This window comes from Micropterus salmoides, unplaced genomic scaffold, assembly GCF_014851395.1.
Source record: "Micropterus salmoides isolate LMB-PRFRI ecotype aquatic unplaced genomic scaffold, ASM1485139v1 Ms_hic_scaffold_10, whole genome shotgun sequence".
Lineage (NCBI taxonomy): Eukaryota > Metazoa > Chordata > Actinopteri > Centrarchiformes > Centrarchidae > Micropterus > Micropterus salmoides.
This window is the reverse complement of record NW_024040041.1, coordinates 16,533,565-16,549,135: the sequence shown is the minus strand read 5'-3', so window position 1 is coordinate 16,549,135 and position 15,571 is coordinate 16,533,565. Positions and strand designations below refer to the sequence as shown.

The 15,571-nt window shown below is 40.6% G+C and overlaps 2 protein-coding genes across 6 annotated transcripts in view; one reads left to right on the top strand and one right to left on the bottom strand.

Moving 5' to 3' along the window:
- LOC119888555 (septin-9-like) overlaps nucleotides 1-15,571 on the top strand; it is a 78,944-nt gene that overhangs the window by 27,356 nt on the left and 36,017 nt on the right. For 3 of the 5 annotated variants that reach the window (XM_038699164.1, XM_038699189.1, XM_038699172.1), the window contains one exon: nucleotides 7,333-8,088. In XM_038699164.1, coding sequence (XP_038555092.1) covers nucleotides 7,333-8,088 — 756 coding nt within the window. Of the gene's footprint in view, nucleotides 1-6,544; nucleotides 6,671-7,157; nucleotides 7,183-7,332; nucleotides 8,089-15,571 lie in introns of those variants that run through there. The other 2 variants (XM_038699180.1, XM_038699199.1) reach the window with 2 other exon arrangements.
- On the bottom strand, nucleotides 12,717-15,469 carry LOC119888590. The gene is made up of 2 exons (XM_038699233.1): nucleotides 15,215-15,469; nucleotides 12,717-13,797 (listed from the first exon to the last, which is right to left on the bottom strand). Exon 2 carries the CDS (start codon nucleotides 13,794-13,796, stop codon nucleotides 12,903-12,905), a length of 894 nt encoding a protein of 297 aa, XP_038555161.1. The 5' UTR covers nucleotide 13,797; nucleotides 15,215-15,469; the 3' UTR covers nucleotides 12,717-12,902.

Sequence of the window (15,571 nt, the reverse complement as noted above, 5' to 3'; positions counted from 1 at the left end):
AGCTTGGACACCACCTTCACTCACATCAAAATGGGTACTATAATGATGCCACACTGGCCTTTTCACTGTGTCCATATCATAATCAAGTAAATGTCACTCAGAGACATTCCCTTAAAAAAATATGTTTGTACTGTCAGTTAACTTTTTTGGAAACTAGCAAGACTATGTAACTTTCGAGAAGAAGAAATAACACCATCTTCCTCTCACAAACAAATACGAAAACACACCCTTTCTTAATGCAGTACAGTCAGGGGGTTTTGCTGCCACAGCCTTACTTGGTCAGGTATGACTGGTTGCTTATGATGGGCTAATGTTAACAAACTTTTGATTGATATAGTGGATATTCTCATTTCACTGACTCAATGACTCTTCTCTACTTGTGCACTTGGTCAGCAAAAAATCACTTTAGTTCTGTTTTGGTAAAAATTTAAGTCAGGTTACATTAGGATTTTCCTCTTTTTCCACTACTTATGTAGAAGAGGAGGATTTGGCTAAAAGGCCAGGCCTAAAAAGTGCAGTATATGACTGAAAGCCTATTTATTTTGGATTAGCAAAACAACAGATCAAAATTCTTTGCTCTCGTGATTTAATATACAGTATAAGTGCACAGTGTAAATATTTGCCCATGTATCTTTCACATCATGCTGACAAACCTCAGTGCTTACAAATATGCCCATCATCGAATTAGATTCTGATGATCATGCAGTTGTTTGAATGTTGTGAAAGGTGTGCGTGCAAATATATTCTGATCTACATGTTGTTAAATGATCAGAGCTCTTAAAAAGCAGCACAGAAAAAACAGGATCATTTTATTCATAGAACGTGACTCTAATTTGTGCAAGCCACCGCCACTGTAATCCATACAGTAAATCTGTGAATGAAAGTAAGAAGAGAACATTTTTTGTATTTATGCATTTGCCACATCACTATTGTTGGATACTGCGTAGGATTCGTTCAATCTTGCAATTAGCCGATGACATCAGTGAGAAGGTTAGAAAGACAGACTGAAGGATTTTCTTGCTCGTGAGGTTGATGACCTCAGCTGTGACTTCACCCTCACAAACTGACACAGATCATTGACCACTGTGCCTTCCGCTCAGCAGAATGAACACACACATTCATGCAGGGTCATTTTTTTTTTTACAGCTCCTTCAGGGGAGTGGAGAGGTCAGTGCTCTTTGCAAACAGCCTCTTGTGTTCCCTTCTCTAGTTAAAAATATCTATATTTGCGAGACACTTTTGTAGTTTAATACCCCATGAACCAGATGTGAACCACATATCTGGCACATTTTGATTCTTGTTTCAAGCAATGGTACTGAAAAGCCGCCACTGTTAAGTGTTAAGTCTGCATGTTAAGGACATTTGCTGGTCCAGTGAGAGGAAATTCCACAGGAGTAGAATTCTGTAGTGGGTGAGAATGTCGGGGTAAGCAGTAGAGGAGTCTCTTTACATATCCCGCATGGCACTCACCAACCCATCACCATAACACATGTTTTGACAGCCAAGGATAAGATAAAGTGAAAGATGTTAATGGGTAAATAAAATAGAAAATATTGATGATTATAGATGTGACACCTTCATGATCCAGGTTATAGGTTTCAAAGAATGTTTATTTGTCCATGGGGGCTTTTTAATTACTCTCTAAATTATTTAAAGGCCACATTTAACCCTAAAACATTTTAAAACATGTACTTTTTCTAAATTAGGGAACACAACTTGTTTTGTAGAACAAAACTCCTCATAGTGACGCTAAGAAGTCTGACGAGATATCATGGTAGGATCTCAAACGCCTTTCAAAATAAAAACTGTTAAGCCAACTGCCACTTAGCTGTGGTTCTGGATTTTTTTAGGAACTCTGTTGAGTTAATTGGTGCTCTGTAACCCATAATGTGCTACCAGAAAGCATTGGTATCGAACAGCAGTATGGGGTTAATTTGCTATTAATCTTAACCATTAAAACTTAGTCTTGTGACAAAAAATGCCGTGAGGAGCCTCACTGATAGAGCTTCTGTGTTAGAGGGAGGAAGTGTCGTCTGACAGAGGCTGATGATAGCCATGCTCAGCAGTCTCCATCCTTATCAGCATTATCACGCCGCTCTATACTCACCAGCTAGGACAAGTTTCCTGCTAATGACTCCAAAAGGATCAGAGCTACTGGTAAGCACCGAGGGTCACTCTGAGGTAGAGCGAACACAGCGGTGCTTTGTAAGGCTTTAAAGAGGCTCCTTGCTGTTTTGTTTTTGTCCCTGTTGGAGTGGAACTTGTACAGATGCCAACCCGAGCCAAGGCCCCAGAGTCATCAACAGGCTCCATGCTACGGCTCCATGCTACGGCTAAAAACAACTAGCATGTGATGAAAAGTTTTCTTTTGTACATTTAGAAGAAAGTTGGATTTTTTTCAGCAGGGAATGGAAAGTGTGACAACTGTAACAAACACCTCCAGGAAAAAGAGTTGGACTTTAAGATGAGGGCCAAATTATTTTATTCCAGTGATCCAAAGCAGATTTTCACACGCAGATTTTTTTAGACTACTGTGTGAGAACCTCTTTCTATAGAGAGCATACCAGCTTGAGTGACTTCACATTTGAGTACAGAACATGTCAACTGTATATATTGTAACAGTTTGCCTTAAATCCTAGTCCTGGTTGATTTGTCAACATATGTGATTAGAATGGTAACAGCAAACGTGGTTTAACACTACAGCAAATACTTTTGAGTGTTTAAGAGAAGAGTGACCAGTGTATCTGTTTACAGAGATGCCAAACAAACTTGTTGGTTACCTTGTTGAGGAGTTGGAGGTGTGCAGTCATCTGCAGCTTTTCCTCTTACACCTCACTGTACAGTCATTGTCAGTGCTGTTTCCTGTGACTCCTTCACAATAAAAGTCATTCTGTCTTTCACATGTTAAATGTTTTTTTGTGAAGTAGCAGCAGAGCAAATGTTGCGTTTGTGTTAGCAGTAACTTAACACACCTCTGATATGGCTATGGGCAAGTGAACAACAAACAGTGAGGCTAATATGTGATGAAATGAAAATTACATATGCACTCCTCATTTCCTGGCAATTTGAACATAGTGGAATGGCAGTCTCCACCACTAACAATGGAAAGTATATTCTATAGAGAAGTAATTACAAATTAAAAATACATTGAATGGCTATTGCTAAAAAAAAGTCGACCATTAATAGTATTAAAAAAGGGGTTTGAGTTCATGAATATTAAGTACAGTTACTACCTTTGTTGGATGATGGCTGACTGTGACGATAGCTGCACTTTGGAGATTGTACCCTGTAGCTCTCGGAAACCAATTTAGTTTAGTTAGTAATTTGTCAAAATTCCTGCTTATGCTGTAGTTATTCTTAATTTCCCTCAACAACTGAAGACAAAAGGCAGTGATATATCTTGCTGACCTGCCCGACTCATCTACTGTCATGCTCAGAGAGGCATAGAGAATGTCCATTTGGTGCTCATCCAGTACATGCTACACTGGAGAACAGAGTAGCATCATCATATGATTTTCTGGCTGTTTAACAAGTGAATTCACCCCATGTCTTGCTCAGTGTTAGTTGGAAAACATCATGCTTGACTGCAATGTCTTCCATATTTGGCAGTTCAGTCGAATAGCAAGTTTATGGTATAACGCTTGGAATGGGGTTCAAAAATCTTCTATGCAGATTTTGTTTCAATTCCAGGTTAAATGAGAGGGAGAGGTAGGAAGGGCTAACAATGAAAGCCAGAGAAAGAGACAGAGAGGTTGGTTTGGTTCACATTGGTGCTCATTAGTATTATCTTAGCTTGGTTGGAGGGGTTGTGATCACTATCGCCTCAGAGCAACAGCATGAAGAATCAACTGCTTTTGTCCTTAATACCACACATGCACACACACACACACACACATGTGAACACTTGTAAAGCTATGACAGTGAAGAAAAAAAACAAAAATCACATCCTGCACACATGCACTGCCATAAAAACATAAACTCCCTACTGTACATAGTCATACAAAAACATATATGCACATTGACAGTGAATGAGATATTACAGTAGGCAAGTAAGAGTGCCATCTTGTCCACACGAATACACAAAGAGAGATATTAATGTTCAACTTCCCCATCCACCTTCATTCATACACACACACAGATCCCAGTATGCAGTGTGGTCTGACGTTAACAGAAGCAGAGAGTTCGGCTCCAACCAGCTTGGAGAACAGGCTGTGTTTGCGTTACTCTACAGCTGTGTTTAAACACACACACGCACATATGGAGATAGAGAGAGAAACATAGCTGACAGGGCCTCTGTCTCCACTGTGTCTGTGAGGACTTCACTGTGTTGAGCTCTTCTGTCGCCACAGAGCAGGCACACACCGCGCAGTTAGTACAATTCTAGGCAAACAGGTCATTATATCAAAATCACAGTCAAACACAGTTTTAAGTGGTCTGTGGCGCTTTGAATTATGCTTGTGCTGCTGACTTTCACTGCTCAAGCTCTTGCCCTTAAAAGCTGAGCATCACACATCCATGAACAGTGCAAATTGTGCAAGTTATGGTCATTAAGGGCCGGACGGAGGATTAGTTACAGCTGAACAGCTGATTTTACATATAATGTCATTGTGACTAGTGCGACATTCCTGTGCTTATTTCTTATACGTTAAGGAGAACAGAGCACACTGACAAAACTGACTTCCAGGAAAATGCCATGCCAGTTTCCTCAAAAAAAATTACATGATTCCATGTGAGCAACACAAAGAGCTTATTGTCAGATGTATACTACGTGAATATACAATCCGAGTTTTTCAATCTAAGTTACAATGTTTTTTGTTGGTCTCTAATTTTTTCTGTCATTCTCAATGGTGTAATGAAGAAGTGCAAAAATTGAACATGCAGGATTTTTTATGGTATTCTGTAATCCAGAGGACCTACTGAGGACATAGCAAACATTTGAGGACACGTTACACCAGGTCCTTAGACACAAAGGGCAAACAGTATACATGGTATGTCTTATACAGTACTGATTTTTCAGTATGCTGTTAAAGTGAATGTGTGCTCAGGCAATGTGGCTGCAGATAAAGTAGGAGTGACTTATAGTGTACTCATTCAGGGTACATAAAGAGGATCTGCTCAAATGATCAGCATTGGAGAAACCTCAGTTCTGTTGGAGTTGGAGATTAGGAGTCGGATTGCTGACCTGTAATTCAAACCTGTCATTAACTGCTGTCCTGTAACTGCCATAATCACACTGACTGTGAAAAAAGGTTCACAGCAAGTGAATCTAACCAGGACTGACCCAATATTTTCTGCGTTTATAAACAAAGTTTTACAATGGAAAACTGTTGAAAAACCTGCCAAAACATATTAAGGATGTAAAAACAGTGAGTTCTAAGAAGAGGGTCTTCTCCCATGCTGGTGCTTGGCCCTTCAGCCTTGAAGCAGGCCAGACGCCTGTGCAGGCTCGGTGTTTATCTGGGACTGAGGCTGTGTTGCTCCAGGGCTTGTAGCTGCTCAGGTCTCTGCTCTGGTTGGCACATTGAATTTGATATGGAGGGAAAGGGCAGGTTGGTGTGGATATGGTTTTGATAAAATATTAAGTGTGATTTTTCAGGCTCTCAGTACAAAAGAAATGTGTAAGTGCTACCAGCTTAACGCAATATAATTCTTTTAAAAATCTGTTTTAAATTGAATATATGTTTTTATTTAACTTTTCAAGAGTAGGCTATTCCTCTTCAAACATACATTTACTGTGAGCTAACCACAGACAAAGACAAACAGTAAGTATACTTTTTTAAAACACAGCCTGGTTATGTTATAGGCCACCTACTTTAATTTATTATGCTGTCTTTTCAGTGCAACAACACGGTAGACATACATTTTGATAGAACACCGAATGTCCCCATAGTTTCTTATTCAGTCACTCAGAAATTGATTTTCCTAGGCCGAAATAATGTAATTATATAATGCTGCGTTCCAGGAACTTGAAGATTTCAGACCTCCTACTAGAAAAAAGTACAAATGAATGCTGTTCAAAGTACCTGTATTTAAGTAATACCCGATAATACTATGACATAGTAAAAACCTATTCTGTAGGATATTGACAATTGATTTGCACACTTCTCTGGACACAAGTTATTCAAGAAAACGTCAAAAATGTGAAAACATTTAGCACTTTTTACAATTTACAGTTAACAATTTTACCTCTCAGTGTAGTTAGATGGGAACAAGGTTAGAGTAACCAGCACTTGTTTTTAGTAAAGTCTTTAATTAAGGCAAAGTGCACTGCTAAGAGTTAATTTGAGTGTAGCCTACAGAGAAAGGTGTGCTTTGTTATGGTCAGCCATCTAATTTTGTTAACGTTGGAAATTTCACCTGAAAAATTATGACCTCCAATTTATGAACTCTGCAGCTGGGTCACGCTATCAATCAGAGCGCTCGCGAGGCGTGGTCAGTTGGATAGTCGTCATGTCAACAGGTGTGTGAGATGGCCCGGGTAACGTAACGTGTCAAGTAATTTCATGAAATATTCAGTCAGAGGATTAAATAGAGTCATTTTCGTTCAGTGGTAGGTGTTGTAGGCTACCGGACAATATTACTGAACCCTGCTTGGTGGGAATATTTTCACCGAGCGGATTAGAAATCACAAACGCCATGCTATCGAGATATGTGAAGCGTGTAAAATCCGGTAAGATTAGCATGTTCACTGGGGTCTGTTTTGGGCGATATATTGGCTACATCAATTTTGTTCACGGCCTCCACATTTAAAATGCTACTGTGTGACGCTCACCTTGGTGGAAACTTGTTTGTTGTTTGCATTTGGTCCTGTCTGTCACTTTAACCGGAGACGCTTTATGTTTTCATGTTAACGTTTCATTTGTTCATAGCGTGACTGATGCCGACTGTGGTGCTGAGTTTACTTTGTTAAATCAAGCTGGTGTTAATAATATCATCCTTCTGTGATAACTTAATTGCACTATGCATCTGAAGAAGCCTAGAAATTTCTGGCCTGTAAAGATACTGCTGTTGGTTTGAGTTGCTGCAACAGTACTGTTTGTATGGAGTATCAATGACTTTCTGTCTGATCCAAAACAAACTTTCAACTTCAGTACAATGCCACCACTGAATGAAAAAGCTGTTTGTTTCACAAAAAGAAAAAGTCATGAGAATTATCACTGCTTCAGGCACTCATGTTATCTGGTTTGTTGATCATGTTTTTTCTACTGTTTTTTTAATCACAAGATGCTTTAATGTTGAACAAAGTCAAATATACAGATGCTGGTGCTGGCAGCACTGTGCTAAGAGGTTCTTCTGTTTATTGTCTAACCACAAATGTTCTGTGTTTTCCAGCTCTTAAACGGTCATTTGAGGTGGAGGAGACAGATTCACCCACGCACCCTTCGCCCCTCTCTCGTCGTACCACCAACCCCCTCCGTTCATCCACCTCCTCCACATCCAGCCAGCGGAGCTACGACCTGAGCTCCCGCAACTCTGACTACTCGTCTTCCAGATCTTCCCCGTCCGAGTCCTCCAATCCACGTTCCCCAAACACCGGCATGAGGCGCATTGAGTTATCAGGGAGTCGTAACCCTGACCCAGGCTCTGCCCGCCGCACAGAAATCTCCATTGAGGTCTCCTCCAAGCAGATTGACAACTCACCCAGTGCTGGCATTGCCCGCTTTGGCCTCAAACGGCCTGAGGTCAGCTTGAGCAGTCGGAGTACTCCTTTGGACAGCTCCTCCAACTCCATCTCCAGCTCCACAAACAGGCGGGCAGAGCTCAGCATGACACGGCCCCATGAGCCCCCCGCCCCTCCCAAGAGAATGGACGCCCAGCTGTCCTCATCCCCAAGCTCAAGGATCCCAGAGCCCCCTCAGAGAAGAGCAGAGCCCCCATCTCCGACCCTCGGCCCAGTTGAGGGGACCTCCAGGAGGCCAGAGATTCCTGTCTTCAGACAGCCAGACGGTTTGGTGCCAGGCAGTGCAGTGGAGAACAACAACCACCCGCCTCCTGAACCTAGTGCTCCCCTGCCTTCCCTGGCAGAGCCAAGGGTGGAGAGGGTGCAGTCACCTGTCACAGAGCTGTCCACAGCCCGACCAACAGACAGTGAGTACCTGCTCTGTTTAGCATTTATTCTAAACTAACTAAAGGGAAAAATGGTTGCCCAGGGTCAACAGTGTCTGTCAAAGTGAACTGCGAAAGGAGGCATTTTAGCCTGTTGACTCATTCAATCTGTTCTGGTTGTAACTGGTTTCAGCATGGCCTGTTTTTACATACACTAACCATAGTGTACTCACATCCACACACTGAACACTGTTAAATTTGACAGTGTAATTGAGTGTGACACAGATTTATTTTGTATTTATTCCGGATTGCTGCTCTTTTTATTCCACCTATGATGCAGCTGTGAAAAGTCCTTGTGAGCATGTCAGTCTAGACTAACTGTGAATGTAGGTCAGGGAGGGTGATGATGAGAATCCCAGGGCTGCTCCCACGACTGCAGTTTAAAAAGATCTCATTCAGGCAAGCAACTGAATAGGCCAACTCACTTGAACTTGAATCAGCCACTGGTCAAATTAAAATGGGTTTGCACTTGGAGTTTAGTTTTTTGAGTTTAGTGTGTGTGTTGAATGCAGTAGGTGTGTTATCTTTTTTCTAAAAGGGGGGTTCATTTCATTGATCTAATTGAATCTGTTATTAATATGTTAGTGAAACAGCAGGTTTGGTAGCTATGGGTTTTCTTTTTCGTGTGTGGTTCTGTTCATTTTTACTGCAACTTTGTTACAGAAGAAGTTATTCCACTGCCATACTACATCTTTTTTATTAACATAATGTAAATTAATGCAAAATCCCACCTTTGAACTACCGCTGACTAACTTCCCAGACATGTGGTGCTGAGAGCTCAAACTTGGTATGGGATGTTTTAGTTGTTGTAGTAACTTGCGTCATAAGAATTAGTTTTACTGAGGTGAAACATCAAGAAAAATGCCCCATAACTGTGGTAATATACTGCGTACTGTTCTGTGAGTCATTGTTCTGTTGGACTAAACTCTTAGGCAGACCAGGTCAAGAGTGGAAGAACAAGGCTCTTGAATGTTGTTTAAATTCAGTCATACCACAACAAAGCCTTGTGTGAATTGATGGAGGAATTTGTATTTACTTTCCCCAAGTCTTGCAGGCCGCAATGACGGCAGGGTTGGTCGAGAGTCAAGAGATTATCTCTGACCGAGTTTGGTTATCCTGTTTCCAAGAAAGTCATTGGTCACACCCTGACTTCTGTTAGAACACAACTATGTGGGAAATGTTAGCTCTGTAGCAACACAAGAAAGTATCTTGAAAAGTAATAGCTGGATTTACATGAAATATACTATATATATAATTAACGTTACCTCATTATCTTTCTAGTAGCGCCACCCTCAGGACAAATCTGTATTTATAGCTGAATTACTAGTAAAGCTCATGAAACCCAGCATGTTTATTTCATCTGTTACTATGTTACAGTGGGGTGTAATGAACTGCAGAGCTCTAAGCTTTTACTCTTGTTTTCATTTTTGGATCAGTATAACTGAATGTGCAAGGCTGTGAGTTATGGACCAAATGCTTTGTTTTTTATTTATTTATTTTTGTTGATTCACAAGTGGGCTTCAACAGAGTTTGAGCTCGATACTAGTGCTTGTTATGGTGTGAAATTGGGTGTGTTTATTTGTGGCGTTTCTTTCCCTAACTCTGATCTTATTAGAACAGCTCATCTTTACACTGGTATCTGCCTGTGTAGCACTGTTATCTGGAGACAGTTGTGCTCATGGGTTTCTCTCCCTGATTGAGCAGTATCCAGGCGTAGGCGGCTGGGAGGTGATACATTCCAAATCTGGAGGTCATAAAACCTTCTGCATAAAAATAGAAAGCCTCCAATTTCCACTTTTTATGCTGTGTGTTGCTTGTCTGTGTCTTTCTATCCACTACACTTCCTTTGCACACACTTAGGGATTTCATTTTATTCCTGCCTCTTGCTGAGGATAGTTACTTAGGTACCACAGTATTGGTGAATCAGTCCACAAATATGCATGCTAAATATCTGAAATGTGTCAGTAGAAGGGGAAATAAGCAAGGAAAAAAGGAAAGGATTAAGTCGCAACTTCTGCCACATTTGGCTCAGATTACTACCTTCTTGCTTAGCCGTGCATGTGGAGGGAGGGAGGGGGAGGGCGCTGCAGGAGGGACGCTTGGGAAGAAGCAGATAGGAGGTGGAGAGAGAAGGAGAGGAGGGTCGGTGTGCAGAAGGGAAGAGGGAGCAACATGGAGAGAGACACAAAGCATGCGAGAAAGTCCATCTGCAGGGAGAAAACAAAATGGGGGGGAAAAGCCCACTGTAACCTCCAGTCATTTGGGAGTAAAACTAAACCGACAGGACCACACTGCTTTGACAACATTCCCAAAACTAGAATTAGCTTTTTCTTTTTTTCCCCTTAAATATTTTGTATTTTTTAGAAGGGGAAACTGGGAATGTTTTCAGTTTGTTTACTTATGTTGCTGCTTGTGTCAACACTGTATCCGGTGGGAGTGTTTTTGTGTAGCCCATTAGATTATGGCTTGAGGGCTCATGTGATATTTAACCCTGATCTACCTGTGTGTGTGTGTGTGTGTGTGTGTGTGCGCGTGCATGTGCATGTACACATACTATAAATCCCCACACGATGACAAGGTTGAGTGTTTCGCCCACGGGAGAGCGGCTGATGAACATGGTGATAAGCCGGTTGTTTTTGTGGCAGCTGCCTTACTGTACAAGGGGCTGCAATGGCTCGCTCCGCTTCGGTTGATTTGTTGGCTATAATGATGAGCAGCTGTATCTAGTCTTGTGGTACGTCAACAGGATGTGGACGCTCATTGATTCTGTAAACTCCTCATCTTTGTTTCCTGTCCCTTGCCTTGACCTTGATTTAATTTGTCTTGGCCACTGCGATACATATTATATCTGGTAAAAGGCGCTTTAATTTTGAATGCATACACTTACCTAAATGAAATAAGAACCTCTGGGTTGATGAGTGTACATCCCTGATTTGACTATAATACACACACACACACACACACACACACACACACACACACACACACACACACACACACACACACACACACACACACACACACACACACACTTGAAAGAAAAGGCTTATGTATTTCAGTTATTTCTTGGTGGTAATATTGAACTATGCACGTTAGCGTAGGTAAGACGAGTCTTGTGGTCAGAGTTCAGCGTGGTAAGACAAAGCAGGGTGAGGCACTATTCACACACAGCCAATAAAGTAAGTAAAGTACATAAGGTGAAGAAATGCATTACAACAACTGTACAATTAGGAAAATTGGTATAATTTCTGACAAAATGACTTTGTTTAAAAAAAATGATGATAATAATTTAATTTCAGTGAGGCCACTGCATTGGCACAGCCGGGAGGTCACATCTCCAACAAAAATATTTGATCCTGGCTCAATGTTTGCTGTAGTGTGTGCAATTCAACAGCATCTTGGTAAATACCTTAAGTGTGTATCATGAGCATTGTGCTAATTTTACTGTTTACATTGTAAGCATCGAGACCCTGGAGCAAATGATTGCAAATGTTTTAGTAATTTATAAGTTTCTCTTCAGGGTTTTAGCAAGTAAATTCATCAGCTTTTATCTTATTTTGTGGCAGGAATAAGATACTTTCTGCTGATTACCATCCCTCTTCACATTGACCTGGTTATCAAACAAAATGTATTATTCACACCTTCTTGAGGAAATTTTATGAATAGATAATCATATGTGTTAGCTTTTGTTTTTTTTTTAACAAATAACAGTGCCTGTTTGCCATTAACAACTGTCTCTGAACTCCACTCTTGAGAGGAACCTTTTTATTAGCTCTGCAACAGCTTTTAACGATGACTTATTATCTTTATTATCTGCTGGGTCTTGTGCTGGCCTGCTGAGTGCTATCTAGTTTCACCACATTAAAACGGAGTTCATCTCTTTCACACAAACAAAGGCCTTTTGATTGGTCTGCCTGTCTTGGCTAGAAACAAGGACTTGGAAAGCTCTGAATCATCATCGGTATGATTTTGTGTTTTGCATGAGGCATATCTGCTGTTAAAAACACATACACTCCCCTGTCTTCATAATTTTTCTTATCTAATTTGAGCAGCTCCAGTTTCCTTGACCTTAAAAACGCTGACATGGGTCTCACTGAAAAATTAGTTTAATAAACGCACACAATTTTTGATGTAGTAAATTTCACTTATCAGTGAAAGCAGTCCTTATCAGACCGTAAAGCCTTTCACTTATCTGTATCATTTATCTATTTGAACAATTTACCTTCTCTTCATCTATCACACAGGATGAATCAGCGGTAAATCATTACTACTAGATCAGACATGCTAGAGCAGTGTTGACAGTGAATGAAGTGTTGCGTGAATGAAGCCTGGAGCTTTCTGATCATGCCAGTGCATTATGAGTCGTTAATTTCAGATGAGTGGTGTAAAGTATCTGTCCTTTTAATGACAAGAGATATTGAGCCTAAATCTCAATCTAAACTGAATACCACTTATATAAGTGGGTAATATAGTACACAAAATTAAATCACTCTCTGCTTGGCCACTTCTCTCAAACCCCTCCCCTACACTCCTACAGACAGAGAATTGAAGCTGAAAACCATGAACAAAAGAAAATAAAGATTGTGATTTAAAAACATATGTGCATGAACAAATGTGTCATTCTTTTATTGAAAGTGTTTCAATGCCAGTGTTCTTTTTCAGTTCAGGTTTTGTTTCCAATGCCAAAAGAAAAAGGTCACTGTCCCGCTGGCTTCATGGTCCTCACTGTCCTTGTAAAGCACTTCCATAGCAACTTTATTTAGACAATATCCAAGAACGTTGCTCTCCCTCATTCCTCATCTAGTTGCAAAATAAATGCACAAAAAAATAATTATTAATGCTACAATAACTATAAAAAAACAGCAGATTGCGAAAACATCACGGCCACAAGGAATTTGTCTCTCGGGTCTGTTATCGATTTCCCGTCTGTTGTTGTTGTTTTCTGGTCTGTCATTGTTTTCCGGTCTGTTGTTGTGTTGGTTGGAGGGGTACTTTTCTTGGATCACAATAAACAAGAGCAGTCCTAGACAGGCAAGGTCACCCCATTTGATTATGATGTTCCTTAACTGAAACTCATCAGCGTTACTTCCAAATTGGTTTCTGAGGTGAGTCAGTGTCTGTTGGTTTTCTCCCACAGAAAACTCTCTGATCTGTCTCAAGAGGTTAGTAGTGATCTGGTAGGTGTGAGCTGGATCATAAGGTGTCCCCTGATTTTCAGACGTCTCGTAATGCTGTGTGATATACACTTGTTCGATCCTCTGCAAACCGGTGTTCTGCTCCCTGACTCTAATGATGATCCTGTCCCTGTTTCTTCCCAAATAGTCCCTTGGTGGACGGACAACATAAGATGGAAGTTGCATGGGTGTGTTTTGATTGAGATTGCCAACAGTGTAGTATCTGACATTTCCTTGAGGTAGTGGGTCCAACAGCTCCTCATAGTTGCCATAATGATGTGAGCCATAATCTCCACTGTTTGGGTCAAAGGTCAGCCAGATGACGTTGTTATTGTCGATGTCAACTACGTTGGCAAACCAGTGGAGCAGCATAAGACTATGCTTGGGCACAGGTTGGCCAAAGTTGATTTTCTTCAAAGCATTGATTGAACGGAGTTTTTGTACCGCCGAAACCGAGGTCAGGACAAGGAACAGAGCTACACAGCAACCAGTGACTCTTCCTGACATCTTCATCATCCTGTAGAGAGAAGTTATTTTTCTCATCATTCATTCATTCTAATAACTAAGTCAGGAGGTCATATGAACATTGAAACAGGTTTTGCTTGTTGTTATCATTGCCCCTGTTCATACTGGCCAGTAAGAGTTAGGTCAGAGTTAAAAAGGGACCATAAGGGCCCGTGTCCACCAAAGCATTTTTTTAACAGCTGAAAATGCCAGCTGCTGTTCTGAAAACGCCTAGCTGGGAGCGCTAGGGTACGCTTTGGAGGCAAAGCGTCTTTTTCGAGATGCTGTGGTTGCTACGATACATAATTTCCATGGAGGTGATATGTGCAAGTACGCTACCTAATTTTACACAATGTAATGTCACCACAAAGTACGTAAGCTTGCTTGCTCTGGCCCTTGCTCTGCATGAAGAGAAGGCTGAAACACGTAGAGCGAGGGGACCCAACCAACTCGCCGTTGGTGGGTTCATGAGATTCATGAGAGTCCTGCACTGTGATTGGACAGCTGGGTAAAAAGTGACAGTGACGAACACTGCGTTTTTCCCAAAGCTGAACATTTTTAAACTTCAAACGCTCAGCGCCCAGCGTGGAAAAGATGCCTCGTCACGCTGCTGCCATTTTTACCATGTTGTAAAAACGTGCCGCTCCCATTGCAATGAATTGGAAAAATGATGCTGGCGTCAGGAAAAAAATGCTTTGGTGGACACGGGCCCTATTGCGCTTCCAATGTAAGAGATGGGAGACAAGCCACAGACCTCACTCTGTGAAGAAATGTATTCTAAAGTTTATCTGAAGTTAATAAGAGGATTCAGCAGCCTGAGGTAATCAAGTGAGTATCTTTCAAAGTTAGTCTTTTTTTCTGTTGTGTTCCTACAGAGAGCTTTGGAAAGATATTGGGCTGAGATATATAAAATAATGATGATTGATATGATTTTCCTCAATAACAAAATAACAAATGTTCAATAAAAGTTTGATTAAGTGCACTTGAATCAAAAACCAATTGGCACACAATTTTTCTATTAAAAAAAAAAGATACTTAATTTCACTCGTGCAAATTTGCTGAAAAAAGATCTTCTCAAAATTGTTTAGTGTTCTACCTCAGATTCGTTTAAATGATCCACTGTTTGGCATCAAGTGTTATGTGCTGGCCATAAATAGTTTAAAACCACAATTAAACATGTTCAACTTTCAATCAGGAGCAACAATCTTTTAAAAAATAAAAATGCCTTTAAACTTGAAAGAAATGTTTTTTAATTATCGATATCAAATGATATGACATTTTCATTGTGATAACATTTTTGGCCATATTGTCCAGCTCTAAGGGATAGTAACATAAAGATGAGAGAACACTGCCAAGAAGTTAAATGCTTCACCAGTCATGTTGGATATTATCGTAAATTAAAGAGTAGCGATCAGAAAATAAGAGCTCACCTGTGTCAGTCTGCTGCCGTCAGGGGTCTGATCTTTTGTGTTGTGTGAGTGCGGGTGTAACTCCTTTTTATAGGTTATCATTTCTCTGAAAACAAAACTGCTGAAACAAGCATTACAGGAAGTTTGATAATACAGCTGTTTGGAGGAAACTTCCTTCTATATTCCAGAAAAGAAAAGTAGTAGGCATACTATTATTTTTTTTTTTTTTTTGCTTTACCAGTTATGTACTATAGAAATGCAAAAAGAGGAGTCATTCTGGATGGAAACTAGACTGTCCAAGTTTGACAGTGAGTGTGTCCTTTTGGACTGCAGGGTGAGGAACCAGGAGAGTTGTACTAATGTCTGGCTTATTATTAG

Excerpts from the sequence above, each read along its gene's own strand:
- LOC119888590 (XM_038699233.1), bottom strand. The coding sequence starts at position 13,796 with ATGATGAAGATGTCAGGAAGAGTCACTGGTTGCTGTGTAGCTCTGTTC.